At 45.5% G+C, this 18742-nt stretch overlaps 1 protein-coding gene across 10 annotated transcripts in view; it reads right to left on the bottom strand.

The window, feature by feature from the left end:
- STXBP5L (syntaxin binding protein 5L) overlaps positions 1 to 18742 on the bottom strand; it is a 358674-nt gene that overhangs the window by 204288 nt on the left and 135644 nt on the right. For 9 of the 10 annotated variants that reach the window (XM_077293641.1, XM_077293643.1, XM_077293642.1 and 6 more), the window contains one exon: positions 6866 to 7000. In XM_077293641.1, coding sequence (XP_077149756.1) covers positions 6866 to 7000 — 135 coding nt within the window. Of the gene's footprint in view, positions 1 to 1337; positions 1429 to 6865; positions 7001 to 18742 lie in introns of those variants that run through there. The other variant, XM_077293650.1, reaches the window with a different exon arrangement.

The following is an 18742-nucleotide window of genomic DNA, read 5'->3' as shown; positions in this document are numbered from 1 at the left end:
TATCCCAGAGGGAATCAGCCAGGATCAGAGCGGTCAGTGAGACCATGAGCAGCACTGGTTGGGGGTCTCACTGGGAAGTCTCTTATACATGAGAGGTAAAAAAACGAAACACAAGTACAAGACGTTGTTACAATAAATGACCCCTTAAAGTGACAGGACGGAGCATCTCCCGACATCCACATCCTCTGCTCCAGCAGCAAAATCAATTGTCACTCAGCGGTTTATGGGGAGAATCCGGTTAGAGCCGCCGGGATCAATGGTGACATTTAGCTTTTCCATTAGGATAGGGATCCAGTGTCCATGATTAGTACTCGGATGATGGAGCAGAAGAGACGCAGCAAAGCATCAGACACAATGGAGAAGTGGCAGCAGGAGCTGCGGTCACATTGAGAACCGTGAGGCCGGCCAGACACCTGCATCACAGGAAGAAGAGATCCATGGCCGAGGCACTATATGTATAGAGCCAGCACAGTGAGCGCAGCTCTGGAGTATATACCGCAGGGAATGGGATTGTGTTCAAAGACTCATTCAAAAAAGAAAGGTCTGAACCTCGTAACAAAGTCTCATTACATTATTTATTTTCTGCAAGATTAGTTGCAAAACTTTTAAGATAAGCAAAGTGCCAAGAATGGCGGCCAGTCTGGATTTTAGTCTTTCTGTATTTTGGATCTGTAGGGATTAATTTAAAAAAGTGAATTCATTAACTGGTGTAATCTGGAATTGTCACGGTTCACACCGTGCTGCCAACGATATGTCACGGATCCCAACAATGTGTCAGGGATCCCGGGGAAGATACCTTTATCATCCCCACTACTCACACCAATTTGTCATGAACCGGGGTTGTTTGGTTGCCCCTGGTCCTTTCTGAAGGGGATTTATCTATATCCCAGTTCCAGTTTGGAACTTGCAGCTCTCTGGCGCCCCCCTTACCCTCAGGTCAGATTAGGTACTGCACCCAGGATGCCTGCTATGTACTGGCTATTGGGCTCGCTGCAGCGAGGGCAATATAACTACTCCCACTCAGGTAGAAACAATAATTATCAACGCCGCCGTCGCTACAAAGATTCCCAATCGCACAGAACAAAGTATGCTGCCACCAGCTCCGATTCCACCAAAGGTTAATGGGTCCAGAGCCAACCCAAATCAGTAGCGTAATTCACTTCAGAGGAAGCGACAGTTCGTTTATAGAGCAGAGAGACAAGCTAGTAAATTATATATTTTACTCCATGAGTTAGGCAGTGTTCACAAAGTATAAAAGATATTACAAAGAAGACAAAGTCATGTGTAAATTGTAGATTACAAAAAAATAGGATTAACATTGAATAGAGAACACTTACAGGTCGTTCAGATCATTTTATATCAGCATGGCGGCAGTGTGCTCAGGAGATACATCCAGATGCATTAGCAAAGCTATGTCGAGCTGTTGTTAGCTCGCTTCCTGGACCACCACTAAAACACAACTCAGCAGGCATAAGATATGCCCTCTCGTCGTGACATCACTAAGTGGGCTGAGTAATGACATGCACTCTTTTCTCAGAATGCATGGGGGAGAGAGAAGGAGGGTCGAAGCTGCAGTGTGTGTGTGTGTGTGTGTGACATGGTACTTTCTAGAACTAATCTCACATTATGACATTTCTTACATTATCGTGACAGGAATATTGGGAGGTTTCAGATTATTGGATGGACAAGTAAAGGTCATTATGAGGAAGACTGGCGAGAAACTAGTAGAGAAACGCTGGAACGCAAAACATAAATCCAGCAAAATGACAACAGTGATAAACTATACGGTATCCTCCTTACATGGGAGGACCGAGAGGAGGAGAGCACAAGATGACAGAAGCCAGAGAGAGGAACGCAAGTCCAGAACCGAGCAAAACTCCTAGGCAGGTGTGGAGGCTTCAGCAATACAAGGGTTTATCTGGTGACCGCTCATCGCCTCCATCATCAGGATCTGGTGACCGCTCATCGCCTCCATCATCAGTAGGTCACCAGATACTGATGATGGAGGTGATGGGCGGTCACCAGATACTGATGATGGAGGAGACGGGCGGTCACCAGATACTGATGATGGAGGAGACAGGCAGTCACCAGATACTGATGATGGAGGTGATGGGCGGTCACCAGATACTGATGATGGAGGAGACGGGCAATCACCAGATACTGATGATGGAGGTGATGGGCGGTCACTAGATACTGATGATGGAGGAGACGGGCGGTCACCAGATACTGATGGGATTTAATTTTTTCTTTTGTCGAGTCACTTTGCATTTTTTTATTGATAAAAATAAATGGCTTAAACTTCCATTTTAGTAGAAGATTTTGCCCACACCTACTGAAAACGTCATTCTTTTTCTCTCACATTCTCTCTATTTCTCTTCCTCTCTCGTTACTTATACAGGTATATGAGTACAGCACACGAGGAGTGACGGAGCAGTAACGCAGGATCCCAGCCGAGTCTTTATGGAAAGGTCACCAGTGATTTATGTCTTCTTCGATGTGTGACTGCAGTAATTGCGGAGCCAGCAGATTTCTATTAATTTCCTAAATGCCACAACATAAAGCTACCTGGTAAAGGCTGCGGCATTTCACATTAATGGGGTGCAGATTGGGGGACTGAAGATCCTACTTTCAAGTTCATTACAGATCGTATGGTGACAAATGTCTCCAATTCTATCAATGTACATTGATGGTGATGGTCATCTGTAAAGAGGGGGAGGAAGGGTGTGCAGCTGCAGGATATCCAAACTGACAATGGCGGGATGTGTAAACAGCAATCTGATGTGTATTTAGATCTAAATTTTATTTGCTGCTATTCCCCAAATGCTCATCACAGAAGAATCAGCTCACTGCGGCCAGTGTGTCCTAATGGGATCAGATTGTGATTCCATGAGGAGAGCAGTACTCACAGGCTTTCTCTATAAGTGATAAGGAAACGCAGGACTCACAGGCTTTCTCTATAAGTGATAAGGAAACGCAGGACTCACAGGCTTTCTCTATAAGTGATAAGGAGATGCAGGACTCACAGGCTTTCTCTATAAGTGATAAGGAGAGGCAGGACTCACAGGCTTTCTCTATAAGTGATAAGGAGACGCAGGACTCACAGGCTTTCTCTATAAGTGATAAGGAGAGGCAGGACTCACAGGCTTTCTCTATAAGTGATAAGGAGACGCAGGACTCACAGGCTTTCTCTATAAGTGATAAGGAGATGCAGGACTCACAGGCTTTCTCTATAAGTGATAAGGAGAGGCAGGACTCAGAGGCTTTCTCTATAAGTGATAAGGAGATGCAGGACTCACAGGCTTTCTCTATAAGTGATAAGGAAACGCAGGACTCACAGGCTTTCTCTATAAGTGATAAGGAGATGCAGGACTCACAGGCTTTCTCTATAAGTGATAAGGAGATGCAGGATCACAGGCTTTCTCTATAAGTGATAAGGTGACACAGGACTCACGGGCTTTCTCTATAAGTGATAAGGAGAGGCAGGACTCACAGGCTTTCTCTATAAGTGATAAGGAGATGCAGGATCACAGGCTTTCTCTATAAGTGATAAGGTGACGCAGGACTCACGGGCTTTCTCTATAAGTGATAAGGAGACGCAGGACTCACAGGCTTTCTCTATAAGGCTACGTTCACATTTGCGTTGTGCGCCGCAGCGTCGGCGCCGCAGCGCACAACGCAAACAAAAACGCGGCAAAACGCACGCTAAAACGCTGCGTTTTGCGCCGCATGCGTCGTTTTTGCCCGCAAGTTGGACGCAAAAAAAATGCAACTTGAAGCGTTTCTTGCGTCCAACGCTTGCGGCCATGCGGCGCAAAACGCAGCACAACGCATGTCCATGCGCCCCCATGTTAAGTATAGGGCGCATGACGCATGCGGCGCCGCTGCGGCGCCCGACGCTGCGGCCCTGACCGCAAATGTGAACGTAGCCTTAAGTGATAAGGAAACGCAGGACTCACAGGCTTTCTCTATAAGTGATAAGGAGATGCAGGACTCACAGGCTTTCTCTATAAGTGATAAGGAGAGGCAGGACTCACAGGCTTTCTCCATAAGTGATAAGGAGAGGCAGGACTCAGAGGCTTTCTCTATAAGTGATAAGGAGATGCAGGACTCACAGGCTTTCTCTATAAGTGATAAGGAGATGCAGGACTCACAGGCTTTCTCTATAAGTGATAAGGAGATGCAGGACTCACAGTCTTTCTCCATAAGTGATAAGGAGAGGCAGGACTCACAGGCTTTCTCTATAAGTGATATGGAGACGCAGGACTCACAGGCTTTCTCTATAAGTGATAAGGAGATGCAGGACTCACAGGCTTTCTCTATAAGTGATAAGGAGACGCAGGACTCACAGGCTTTCTCCATAAGTGATAAGGAGAGGCAGGACTCACAGGCTTTCTCTGTAAGTGGGAGGGAGAGCACGCCACACAAGCTTTCTTTAAATGGGAGTGAGAAGCTGGACTCATAGGCTTTCTCTATAAGTGGGAGGGAGAAGCAGGACTCATAGGCTTTCTATATAAGTGATAAGGAGACACAGGAATCACAGAATCTCTCTATAAGTGGGAGGGAGAAGCAGGAAATTAAATTAACAAAGGAGTTGATTATTGCCCACACTCATACATTGAAACAAACCCTCAGCAGGATTAGCTTAGGACAGGCATTCATTTAGATAAAAACAAGATGTTTTCCACTCACTGACAAAAAGCCGAGATATTGAATACAGTAATTAAAGCCGCATACTGTACATTAATGTGGTAAGTGGTAAGCTTATCGAGGCCATTACCATCTAGCCACTATGATATCACACATGGGGGAAAGATTGTGTGACGTGATGGCCGCACATGTAAGTTATGGAAAAATACAACTGCAAAGCTCAAGAGCAAGATTGTTCTCAGAGCTTCTATGGAGCAGTAAGGACCCAAAAAACAGAGAGGAAAGTAGAGGTCATGCAAATGGGGATCACCACACAAAGGATTTAGCAAAAATAAACGTAATTTTATTGATATAATACACTACATGGGAAACAAGTAATAAAGAAAACACACATTAAAAACAATTAAAAAGGAAACATACTTGTTCCTTAAGACCACAGCCCATAATAGGGCTTACACCTGCGCCAAAAGTGATGGGTCAATGTCCAATAAGATAATGCCTATATGAACATCACTGTGCATGCAAATATAAAACCATAGGGCAAATGCATTTATACACCATGGGGCAAATACATAAAGATTAGTTCAGATGGACAGAATGACAAGAATTACCATCAATGCGCAGCATATGCACAGTTGGTGCCAAAATAGTTGCTGCAAATGCAGCCCAAAATGCTAACTCTAAATGGAGGCATGTACCTAACTTAGGCATATACAGAGGTGAAAATCCTAACTCGCATCACCGTATCAGGCTGAGAGCGAGTGAAAGTACAAAGCGCCCCATGTGCAACCATGCAATATAATACAATACCCAGAACCAATATGATGTGACCCAGTCAATAAAGCGCAGGTGAAGCAGAGACCCGACGCGTGTCGCCCCTCAAAGGAGGCTTCGTCAGGGTGACCCTGACGAAGCCTCCTTTGAGGGGCGACACGCGTCGGGTCTCCGCTTCACCTGCGCTTTATTGACTGGGTCACATCATATTGGTTCTGGGTATTGTATTATATTGCATGGTTGCACATGGGGCGCTTTGTACTTTCACTCGCTCTCAGCCTGATACGGTGATGCGAGTTAGGATTTTCACCTCTGTATATGCCTAAGTTAGGTACATGCCTCCATTTAGAGTTAGCATTTTGGGCTGCATTTGCAGCAACTATTTTGGCACCAACTGTGCATATGCTGCGCATTGATGGTAATTCTTGTCATTCTGTCCATCTGAACTAATCTTTATGTATTTGCCCCATGGTGTATAAATGCATTTGCCCTATGGTTTTATATTTGCATGCACAGTGATGTTCATATAGGCATTATCTTATTGGACATTGACCCATCACTTTTGGCGCAGGTGTAAGCCCTATTATGGGCTGTGGTCTTAAGGAACAAGTATGTTTCCTTTTTAATTGTTTTTAATGTGTGTTTTCTTTATTACTTGTTTCCCATGTAGTGTATTATATCAATAAAATTACGTTTATTTTTGCTAAATCCTTTGTGTGGTGATCCCCATTTGCATGACCTCTACTTTCCTCTCTGTTTTTTGGGTCTCATAATTGTTGGAGGTCAGGGTGATCCCACTTTTGTATCCGTGGTGCCCCCTTTTACATATAAGGTTCATGGAGCAGTAAGGAGCGTGCTCGAATACCTCTATATACTAACCTCTCAGTTCATCAGATTGGAATTACATGGAAACAGGATCCCCCTTATTACAGATCTGCATGGTTCTAAGCATTCTAGAGAACAGGCAGAACATATTCAGGTTGAAAAATCCCTTTAAGCTTGGTTGCCTTTACACTGTACAAATCCTTTAGAGTATGTTTCCACAGTCAATATTCACTGCGGATTGGACGCTGCGTATATATCAGCAGCGTCCAGATGTTACAGCATAGTGGATGCGATTTTATGAAATCCCGTCTCCACTATGCATGCAATGACGCCTCTGGCTTCCCTGCATAAACGGACATGTGGCGCGTCTTTATAGACTGCAGCATGTCTATTTTTCAGATGCTCAGTCTCTGCAAGATAATTATCACAATCAAATGTATAGGACGCAGTCAATGAACACAGGCGGACTCACCGAGCGTACAAAAGCCGGCTACGCTTTGGACAGAGCTGCGTCCAAAGCGCAGCCAATACTGACCCCGGAAACAAACCCTTATCAAATGGTGATCCATTAATTAAATAAATGACCCAGAATGCAGTGATGGGGGACGATTGTACTCACAGTTCTATCGCCTTGTTCCACATGACCACGTATCCGGACAGAACGAAGGATAAAATATTTACAATGTGCGTGTTTCCTCTCTCCGTCCCGACATACAGCCACTTACTCTGAAAAGGCAGATGGCAGCAGGTGATCCTGAAACAGACGACGAAGAAAGTCACATCAGCACATACCCAGCATTATACACACAGAGCCGGACACATATGTCACCCCACAGCTGTCTGATAGTTATCCCCAATGCTGAATACCCAACAAAAGACAATCAAAAACACAAAGTCTGAGAGTCTGCGAAAGTCCTCCGCACGGTGTACATTACATTACTGATCGTGTACTGTATTATTCTCCAGAGCTGCACTCACTATTCTGCTGGTGCAGTCACTGTTTACATACATTACTGATCCTGAGTTACATCCTGTATTATACCCCAGAGCTGCGCTCACTATTCTGCTGGTGCAGTCACTGTGTACATACATTACATTACTGATCGTGTACTGTATTATTCTCCAGAGCTGCACTCACTATTCTGCTGGTGCAGTCACTGTGTACATAAATTACTGATCCTGAGTTACATCCTGTATTATACCCCAGAGCTGCACTCACTATTCTGCTGGTGCAGTCACTGTGTACATACATTACATTACTGATCCTGAGTTATATCCTGTATTATATCCCAGAGCTGCACTCACTATTCTGCTGGTGCAGTCACTGTGTACATACATTACATTACTGATCCTGAGTTATATCCTGTATTATATCCCAGAGCTGCACTCACTATTCTGCTGGTGCAGTCACTGTGTACATACATTACATTACTGATCCTGAGTTATATCCTGTATTATACCCCAGAGCTGCACTCACTATTCTGCTGGTGCAGTCACTGTGTACATACATTACATTACTGATCCTGAGTTATATCCTGTATTATATCCCAGAGCTGCACTCACTATTCTGCTGGTGCAGTCACTGTGTACATACATTACATTACTGATCCTGAGTTATATCCTGTATTATACCGTACCCTATTACCTGTATGTTCTGAGGGTCGGCCATTTGCTTGCTTGGTACCCCTCTTTCCCACCTTATATGACTTGGGAAGGCCATCCTTCTTGCCAGCACTGTGCTGCAGAGTTTGCCTACGCTGCACCAGTATTAGAATTGTAGGAACACAAAGACTTTGTGCAGCTGAGTGACCAGCACTGAGCCTCCGCAGCGACTGTCATCATCATGGCCCAGTCCCGTATATACAGTACAGAGGGGTCATGGCTGCTGTCAGTCACCTGCCTGCAGTCTGTGCAGGGGATGGAGGCAGCCTCTCAGTTTACTTGCTGTCACACCATGATCTGGGCTTGTGGCCAGGAAATCAAAGTGGAGAGACCGGAGATAATGGTAACGTGCCGATGACCTCATTATGCGGAACGGTGCAGCACACAAAACAAGAGGCCACAAATCAGCAGATCTGGGCCCAGACCCCATGGATCCAGCAACAGTCCACAAATCATCAGATCTGGGCCCAGACCCCATGGATCCAGCAACAGTCCACAAATCAGCAGATCTGGGCCAAGACCCCATGGATTCAGCATCAGTCCAGAAATCAGCAGATCTGGGCCCAGACCCCATGGATCCAGCAACAGTCCACAAATCATCAGATCTGGGCCCAGACCCCATGGATCCAGCATCAGTCCACAAATCAGCAGATCTGGGCCAAGACCCCATGGATTCAGCATCAGTCCAGAAATCAGCAGATCTGGGCCCAGACCCTGTGGATCCAGCATCAGTCCACAAATCAGCAGATCTAGGCCCAGACCCCATGGATCCAGCATCAGTCCACAAATCAGCAGATCTGGGCCCAGGCCCCATGGATCCAGCAACAGTCCACAAATCAGCAGATCTGGGCCCACACCCCATGGATTCAGCATCAGTCCACAAATCAGCAGATCTGGGCCCAGGCCCCATTGATTCAGCATCTGTCCACAAATCAGCAGATCTGGGCCCAGGCCCCATGGATTCAGCATCAGTCCACAAATCAGAAGATCTGGCCCAAGCCCCATGGATTCAGCATCAGTCCACAAATCAGCAGATCTGGGTCCAGGCCCCATTGATTTAGCATCAGTCCACAAATCAGCAGATCTGGGCCCAGACCCCATGGATTCAGCATCAGTCCACAAATCAGGAGATCTGGGTCCAGGCCCCATTGATTCAGCATCAGTCCACAAATCAGCAGATCTGGGCCCAGGCCCCATGGATTCAGCATCAGTCCACAAATCAGCAGATCTGGGCCCAGGCCCCATGGATTCAGCATCAGTCCACAAATCAGAAGATCTGGCCCAGACCCCATGGATTCAGCATCAGTCCACAAATCAGAAGATCTGGCCCAAGCCCCATGGATTCAGCATCAGTCCACAAATCAGCAGATCTGGGCCCAGGCCCCATTGATTTAGCATCAGTCCACAAATCAGCAGATCTGGGCCCAGGCCCCATTGATTTAGCATCAGTCCACAAATCAGCAGATCTAGGCCCAGACCCCATGGATCCAGCATCAGTCCACAAATCAGCAGATCTGGGCCCAGGCCCCATGGATCCAGCAACAGTCCACAAATCAGCAGATCTGGGCCCAGTCCCAGCAACAGTCCACAACCGGAGCCTCATATGCAGCATCAGGGCTTGTGGACTACTACAGATCCCACCATGTGCCATATGTCATGGGATGATGTGCGCTCTCCTCTGATGACTGCACAGATGGAGAGGACACAGCAAGGAGCAGCTGCCACTCAGCAGCACGGACAGGCCACCGCTCTTCTGGCCGGTCATCAGCTCCAGGCTCAGGTCAGCTTCGCTTTCATTGTATGACTGGTGGTCTTCACTTTAAGACCCTCATAAAATAGCAGACACAATATTCAGCTGTGTGGCACACGTAGGGCTCAGCGGACTGACCGGCAATGCCAGACCCAGCAGAATGCCTATGGATGGCGCTGTGTCAGGAGCTATAGCACCCCCCCGACTCTGCTGACTGGGGGTCTGTGGTAATTATGCAACTAGGTCATATAGGTGATGGGTAAGTGCCCCCTATAAAAAGTCACACAAGTTTTCATTATACAGACTAACCAGACTTACAGAAAATTGGAAACCTCTTTTAACTCTTTCCTAGAAAGCGACGCAGATGAGCACAGAAGGGTCCGATCATTTCACCGGATGTTGGACCCCGGCCGAATAATTAGTTCAAGGCTTTAACCTCTTCAGGAATCTGCTAAGTTGTTCCTTCAAGACACATATTTTATTACTACGTTCCTAGAGACACAGCTGTATCTGGTAACTGCCCGTCTTCTCCATCATCAGTATCTGGTGACCGCCCGCCACCTCCATCATCAGTATCTGGTAACTGCCCATCTCCTTCATCATCAGTATCTGAAGACCGCCCGTCTCCTCCATCATCGGTATCTGGTGACCGCCCGTCACCTTCATCATCAGTATCTGGTGACCGCCCGCCACCTCCATCATCAGTATCTGGTAACTGCCCATCTCCTTCATCATCAGTATCTGAAGACCGCCCGTCCCCTCCATCATCAGTATCTGGTGACTGCCCGTCTCCTCCATCATCAGTATCTGGTGTCCGCCCGTCACCTCCATCATCAGTATCTGGTGACCGCCCATCCCCTCCATCATCAGTATCTGGTGACTGCCCGTCTCCTCCATCATCAGTATCTGGTGACCGCCCGTCACCTCCATCATCAGTATCTGGTGACCGCCCGTCCCCTCCATCATCAGTATCTGGTGACTGCCCGTCTCCTCCATCATCAGTATCTGGTGTCCGCCCGTCCCCTCCATCATCAGTATCTGGTGTCCGTCCGTCCCCTCCATCATCAGTATCTGGTGACCGCCCGTCACCTCCATCATCAGTATCTGGTAACTGCCCATCTCCTTCATCATCAGTATCTGAAGACCGCCCGTCCCCTCCATCATCAGTATCTGGTGACCGCCCGTCCCCTCCATCATCAGTATCTGGTGTCCGCCCGTCCCCTCCATCATCAGTATCTCGTGTCCGTCCGTCCCCTCCATCATCAGTATCTGGTGACCGCCCGTCACCTCCATCATCAGTATCCGGTGACCGCCCATACCGTCCATGCCCAGATTGGTAATCTGCCCAGGCGGGCATTTGCCAGGTGGGCCGGCAGCTCTGAATTGTAAAGTGGCCGCGGGCCCCTTAAAACTTTTGAAGAAGCCCGTTTGTCTCGCGTGCATGCGCTGCCCTTACCATCATGCATGAAAGCGTGTACAGCGGTCGCGGCGGCCCTTGTGATGACACACACACAGCGCCTGTGGCGGCTCTTGTTGTGACACGTGCACGGCGGCCATGACGGCACTCAGCGCGGACCAGCAAGATGGCGCACGCACACAGGGGCTTTATTCAAAACTTTTTTCCCTCCTCACCGGTAGAATTCGGGATCCGCTCCTCTGCATGTCCGCACGTGCTGCAGCTCCCGAGATCACTGTGTCCATGTGTACACAATATTAGTGACACTTCTGGTGCTGTATATATGTTATGTAGCAGTGTAACCAATATATTGTATATACTGCAGTATCACCTATATACTGTATATAGTCTGTATACAATATACTGCATATAGGTGATACTGCGGCTCATTTATATAATTGCAGTATCACCTACATGATGTGTGCAGACTGCTCTATATACATTATGTAGGTGACACTGCACAGTATTTCCTATATATTGTACTGTATATACAGCATTCTGTATACATTATATAGGCGACACTGCAATTATACACAGCCGTTGCTGTAATATAGACTGCTGTGTATAACTGCAGTGTCGCCTACATAACATATATACAGCAGTCACAGTATCACCCTTATAATGTATATTATTATTATTTCTTTATAGAGCACCATTAATTCCATGGTGCTGTACATGAGGAGGGGTTACATACAGAGTTATAGATATCGTTTACAGTAAACAAGTTTACAGTGACAGACCGGTACAGAGGGGAGAGGATATACACCAGTCTCTATATACATTATGTAGATGACAGAGATGGGCAAAGTTGAATAGTAAAGTTTGGCATCCATACTGAACACCTACTGTTCGGGCACGGATTTCACCAGGAAGTCCACGTTAATGTTTGGGTCCGGGTGCCTCAACACAGGGTGTTTGTCATGCTGTCATGTGCATGACAGCGCGGCTAACATCACTTCTGATGGGCAGTGAAATCATCCCTGCTGGTCAGAGAGCCGCGGTTCACACACTGTTAAAAGACAGCGTGAGCGCTCAGCTGTGACCGGAAGTATAAGGTTCACCTCCGGTCACTGGTGTCAGTGGATGGGACTACTGCTCCCATCAGCCGACACCTGCTACTGCTAATAACAGTGAGAGCAGGAGTGGCTGATGGGAGTATTCATCTGCGGCTCCTGCACTGTAAACAAATAATAATAATACAAAAAAAAATGTAGTGGGTTTCCTGTATTTTTGTTAACCAGCCAGGCAATACAGACAGCTGGGTGCTGAAACCCTCAACTGTCAGCTTCAGCAAGACTAGTTATCAAGCATAGAGGGGTCCCCACGCCATATTTTTTAATTATTTAAATAACTAATTTAAAACAACGTCGTGGAGTCCCCCCCATTTTTGACAACCAGCCTTGCTAAAGCTCACAGCAGGGGGCTGGTATTCTCAGGCTAGTAAGGGGCCATTTATATTGACCCCCCAGCCTAATAGCAGCCCGCAGCTGCCCAGAAAAGACAACATCTATTAGATACGCCAGTTCTGGTGCTTTGCCCAGCTCTTCCCACTTACCCTGTAGCGGTGGCAAGTGGGGGTTGATGTCACCTTTGTATTGTCAGTTGACATCAAGCCCACGGCTTAGTAATGGAGAGACGTCTATAAGACACCTATCAATTACTAATCCTATAGTTACATGGTAAATAAAGACACAGCCAGAATAAAGTCTTTTATTAGAAATAAAACACAACACATTTTTCCGTTTTAATTAAAAAATAACTCACATAACTCCTAGTTAAATAGCTATTTTTTTCACTGGAAATGGTGTGCTGCCTCTGATTTTTGGAGTCCTATCTATAGATATATCTATTTATCTATAGATATAGCCATCAATATCTATCTATATAATCGTCTGTTTGTCTGTCTTTCTGTCTGTCTGTAACGGAAATCCCGCATCGCTGATTGGTCAAAGCCTCGAGACCGCTAAGTCATCTGGGTAATTTCACAATGCATCTCTGGGAACGGAAGCTGGCGGCCGCATCGCGCAAGTCGAGACAGCTTCGGTGGACGACGCAGTCTGAGTATATAACTATTTTTTATTTTAATTCTTTTTTTTAACAGGGATATGGTGCCCACACTGCTATATACTACGTGGGCAGTGTTATATACTGCGTGGGCTGTGCTATATATTACGTGGGCTGTGCTATATACTATGTGGCTGCTAAATACTATGTGGCTGCTATATACTACGTGGCTGTGCTATATACTACGTGGCTGTGTTATATACTACATGGCTGTATTATATACTATGTGGCTGTGCTATATGCTACGTGTCTGTGCTAAGCACGACGTACATACATACATACATATTCTAGAATACCCGATGCATGTTATATACTACTATACTACATGGGCTGTGCTATATATTACGTGGGCTGTGTTATATACTGCCTGGCTGCTATATACTACGTGGCTCATCAAAAAAGACTAATTCCTTAAAAGATTCTTTATTTAGTATACTTAAAAATCATTTTTAAGTATACTAAATAAAGAATCTTTTAAGGAATTAGTCTTTTTTGATGAGCCAAACTTTGTAACTAATCCCAATAATCCTGTTTTCTAAAAATATATACTACGTGGGTAGTGTTATATACTACGTGGCCTGGGTTATATACTGCGTGGGCTGTGCTATATACTATGTAGCTGCTATATACTACGTGGCTGTGCTATATACTACGTGGCTGTCTGTGTTACGTGGGCTGTGCTATATAGTATGTGGCTGCTATATACTATATGGCTGCTATATACTACGTGGCTGTGGTATATACTACGTGGCTGTGGTATATACTACGTGGGCTGTGCTATATACTACGTAGCTGTGGTATATACTACGTGGCTGTGGTATATACTACGTGGCTGTCTGTGTTATATACTATGTGGCTGTGGTATATACTATGTGGCTGTGCTATATACTACGTGGCTGTGCTATATACTACGTGGCTGTGTATATACTACGAGGCTGTGCTAAGCGCGACGTACATACATATATACATATTCTAGAATACCCGATGCGTTAGAATCGGGCCACCATCTAGTATAGATAAATCTAATGTATCTTTCTGTGTGTGTAAACATTATTCTTCAAAGGAGTATGTAAACAAAGAGGTTGGACAATAAAATGACATCACGATTCTTTTTTTTTGTTAAATAATAGATCATTATTTAGCCTACAAAAACGCATATAAATCCGCATGGAAAAACGCATGAAAATCCGCATCAAACCCGTGCGGATTTTTACCTGCGTTTTCCGCCAAGAGATGCAGAATTTGCACCCCTGGTGATGAGGGTCCTTTTGCACCGCTGATCCTGGCAGCTCTGACTACGAGGCCTCACCCCTCCCGTTACCAACTCAGCTGTCGATTTAGTCATACGTTTCCAGGAGGAATAACATGGAAACCGCAAATTACACACTTGTAAAAAAATATGTTTCATATTTTAGGCAAAACAATGATAAAATAATTAGTAAAACAGCCAGTAAGGAAAGCAGACAGATCCTCTTTACTGAAGTTCTCTCTTTGTCTCACTCCTGGCAGTGCAGAATGTGTCGCTCTCCAGCCAGGGTCTGCTCCCCGGAGACAGGAGAATGGGCATGATGAAACCTCTCGTTTCGCCCCAGGAGACTCGCTGATTCCATTTCTTGCTCTCTCGTTGTACCCGCCGGGTCCTTACTGAGCTGGTCCTCATCATTTCCAGGCACCGGCTGCCATGCACTTCAGCATCTGATACTTGATGGAGGCGCTCGGGTTCCTGACAAGAGGCGCGCGTTTTGCTTTATCTGACGTCTCTTCTGCAATTTCCAGTCCGGTGGCTCCTCGAGGAGGTGGCAGTCAGAGTCCAGACTGATCGCTCCAGCCACGTTACCTATCTGCCCCCGCTGACATAATTACAGCACAGGACGCGGGAACATTCATCAAGTGCATATTGCCTCCGATTCCTCTGTGTTGTCGCTCCATCCAAAACCAAATCATCCTGAAGAGCATGAAAACAGCTCCTCGAGTCACAAAATGAGGACTGGAGGATTTATAGGGGGAAGGATTCAGAGCAGCCAGGTTAGAATAAGCCCAAATAGTCACATTCAAAGTGGAAAAACCTCCTGAAAGGAGCGAAACTTGTTGCTTACATTTCCTTTTTTTACCTTGTTACATTTTATTTTCTACTTTTAATGGAAACACAATAGTGTATGGATTAAGGGGGTTTTCAGAAATTAAGACACCCGTCTAAGAAAGCAACAAAGCAAAATAAGAAAAAGTACAAGCGAAGACACTTTGTGATACATTTTATGAGAAATCGCCTTCTCTCTCCACTTATGAGCCGTTCTTCTCTCTCCTCTGCTTCCTGAACTCATACAGCTAAAATCCGTCAAGGTCAAGGACAGGTCAGACTGCTAGATCACTGAGAGATCAGATTACAGATGCTTATGTCTATGAAGAGGAGGTGAGGGGCAGAGTGAGGGCAGAAAGATGTACAGACACCTGCTTCTTTTAGTGTTTTATCTTACCCAGCAGCTGGATTCATTGCTACTCTGGTCAGTACTACCGTATAATGTTCTCAATACTACTGCTGCTTTCAGGTTAGCGTTTTATCTCATCTCCGTGATGGACTCACAGCTACACTGCTCAGTGTTGTTGATTTCTAGTAAGTTTTTTTTATCTCATCACAATGCTGTATTCACAGCTACTCAGCCCAATGCTGCTGTACAAAGTTCTCTATGCTGCACCTGATTTCCGGTTAATGATTTATCGCAACCCAGTGTTGGATTCACAGTTATACTGCTCAGTGCTCCAAATGTCTAGTAAGTTTATTCTATGCACCCCCAGTGTTGCATCCACAGCTACACAGCTTAGTGCTGCTGTGCAATGTGCCGCTTTCTAGTTAGCCTTTTATTTCATACCAGTACCGTATCGGCAGAGGTATTGCTATATAATGATATAAATACCGCTGCTTTCCAGTAAATGTTTTAATTCCACCCAGTGTTGGATTCAAAGGTACACTGCTCAATTCTGCTGTATAATGTATTCTATAGTGCTGCTTTCTAAAAAGGAATTCTCATCAAAGTGCTGGATTCACAGCTTCACTGATCAGTACTGCTATATAATATCATACCTGCTGCTCCTTCTTCTGAATATGTGCTGCATAGAGACAGAAAATCAGCAAAACTTGTGGAGAAGAAAGCAGGATAAAAGTCATATAGTGGGAAGAAATATTCCTCGTACACACGACAGCTTATTCTGAAAAGTGACCTGAATGAACAAGTACTGTACGATACCGTGCAAGAAGAAGCTGCTGCTGAATACAATGAAACTTGTAAAGGGGTTAAAAAGGGAATTCCACTATAACAAAACATTGCTGATAGTTCTGATTCCCAAAACATGAGAAAAGCTGAATAGTGAGTGCAGCTCTGGAGTATAATACAGGATGTAACTCAGGATCAGTAATGTAATGTATGTACACAGTGACTGCACCAGCAGAATAGTGAGTGCAGCTCTGGAGTATAATACAGGATGTAACTCAGGATCAGTAGTGTAATGTATGTACACAGTGACTGCACCAGCAGAATAGTGAGTGCAGCTCTGGGATATAATACAGGATGTAACTCAGGATCAGTAATGTAATGTGTGTACACAGTGACTGCACCAGCAGAATAGTGAGTGCAGCTCTGGGATATAATACAGGATGTAACTCAGGATCAGTAATGTAATGCATGTACACAGTGACTGCACCAGCAGAATAGTGAGTGCAGCTCTGGAGTATAATACAGGATGTAACTCAGGATCAGTAATGTAATGTATGTACACAGTGACTGCACCAGCAGAATAGTGAGCGCAGCTCTGGAGTATAATACAGGATGTAACTCAGGATCAGTAATGTATGTACACAGTGACTGCACCAGCAGAATAGTGAGTGCAGCTCTGGGGTATAATACAGGAGGTAACTCAGGATCAGTAATGTAATGTATGTACACAGTGACTGCACCAGCAGAATAGTGAGTGCAGCTCTGGGGTATAATACAGGAGGTAACTCAGGATCAGTAATGTAATGTATGTACACAGTGACTGCACCAGCAGAATAGTGAGTGCAGCTCTGGCGTATAATACAGGATGTAACTCAGGATCAGTAATGTAATGTATGTACACAGTGACTGCACCAGCAGAATAGTGAGTGCAGCTCTGGAGTATAATACAGGATGTAACTCAGGATCAGTAATGTAATGTATGTACACAGTGACTGCACCAGCAGAATAGTGAGTGCAGCTCTGGAGTATAATACAGGGTGTAACTCAGGATCAGTAATGTAATGTATGTACACAGTGACTGCACCAGCAGAATATTGAGTGCAGCTCTGGAGTATAATACAGGAGGTAACTCAGGATCAGTAATGTATGTACACAGTGACTGCACCAGCAGAATAGTGAGTGCAGCTCTGGGGTATAATACAGGATGTAACTCAGGATCAGTAATGTAATGTATGTACACAGTGACTGCACCAGCAAAATAGTGAGTGCAGCTCTGGAATATACAGTGGGTATGGAAAGTAGTCAGACCTCTTTAAATTTGTCACTCTTTGTTTCATTGCAGCCATTTGGTAAATTCAATAAAGTTCATTTTTTCCTCATTAATGTACACTCTGCACCCGATCTTGACTGAAAAGAAACAGAATTGTAGTCATTTTTGCAAATTTATTAAAAAAGAAAAACTGAAATATCACATGGCCATAAGTATTCAGCCCCTTTGCTCAGACACTGATATGTAAGTCCCATGCTGTCCATTTCCTTGTGATCCTCCTTGAGATGGTTCTCCTCCTTCATTGGAGTCCAGCTGTGTGTAATTACACTGATAGGACTTGATTTGGAAAGGCGCACACCTGTCTATATAAGACCCCACAGCTCACAGTGCATGTCAGACCAAATGATTATCATGAGGCCAAAGGAACTGGCCAAGGAGCTCAGAGACAGAATTGTGGCAAGGCACAGATCTGGCCATGGTTACACCAGAATTTCTGCAGAACTCAAGGTTCCTAAGAGCACAGTGGCCTCCGTAATCCTTAAATGGAAGAAGTTTGAGACCACCAGAAGTCTTCCTAGACCTGGCCGTCCAGCCAAACTCAGCAATCGTGGGAGAAGAGCCTTGGTGAGAGAGGTAAAGAAGAACCTCAAGATCACTGTGGCTGAGCTCCAGAGATGCAGCAGGGAGATGGGCGGAAGTTCCACAAAGTCAACTATCACTGCAGCCTCCATCAGGTGGGCCTTTATGGCAGAGTGGCCAGACGGAAGCCTCTCCTCAGTGCAAGACATATGAAAGCCGCATAGAGTTTGCTAAAAAACATGAAGGACTCCCAGAATAGATTCTCTGGTCTGATGAGATGAAGATAGACCTTTTTAGTGATAACTCTAAGCGGTATGTTTGGAGAAAACCAGGCACTGCTCATCACCTGCCCAATACAATCCCTACAGTGAAACATGGTGGTGGCAGCATCATGCTATGGGGATGTTTTTCAGCTGCAGGGACAGGACGACAGGTTGTCATTGAAGGAAACATGGATGCGGCCAAGTACAGAGATATCCTGGAAGAAAACCTCTTCCAGAGTGCTC

This window comes from Ranitomeya variabilis, chromosome 3, assembly GCF_051348905.1.
Source record: "Ranitomeya variabilis isolate aRanVar5 chromosome 3, aRanVar5.hap1, whole genome shotgun sequence".
Taxonomy (NCBI): domain Eukaryota; kingdom Metazoa; phylum Chordata; class Amphibia; order Anura; family Dendrobatidae; genus Ranitomeya; species Ranitomeya variabilis.
The sequence above is the reverse complement of the archived record's forward strand: the minus strand, read 5'-3'. Positions and strand labels throughout refer to the sequence as shown.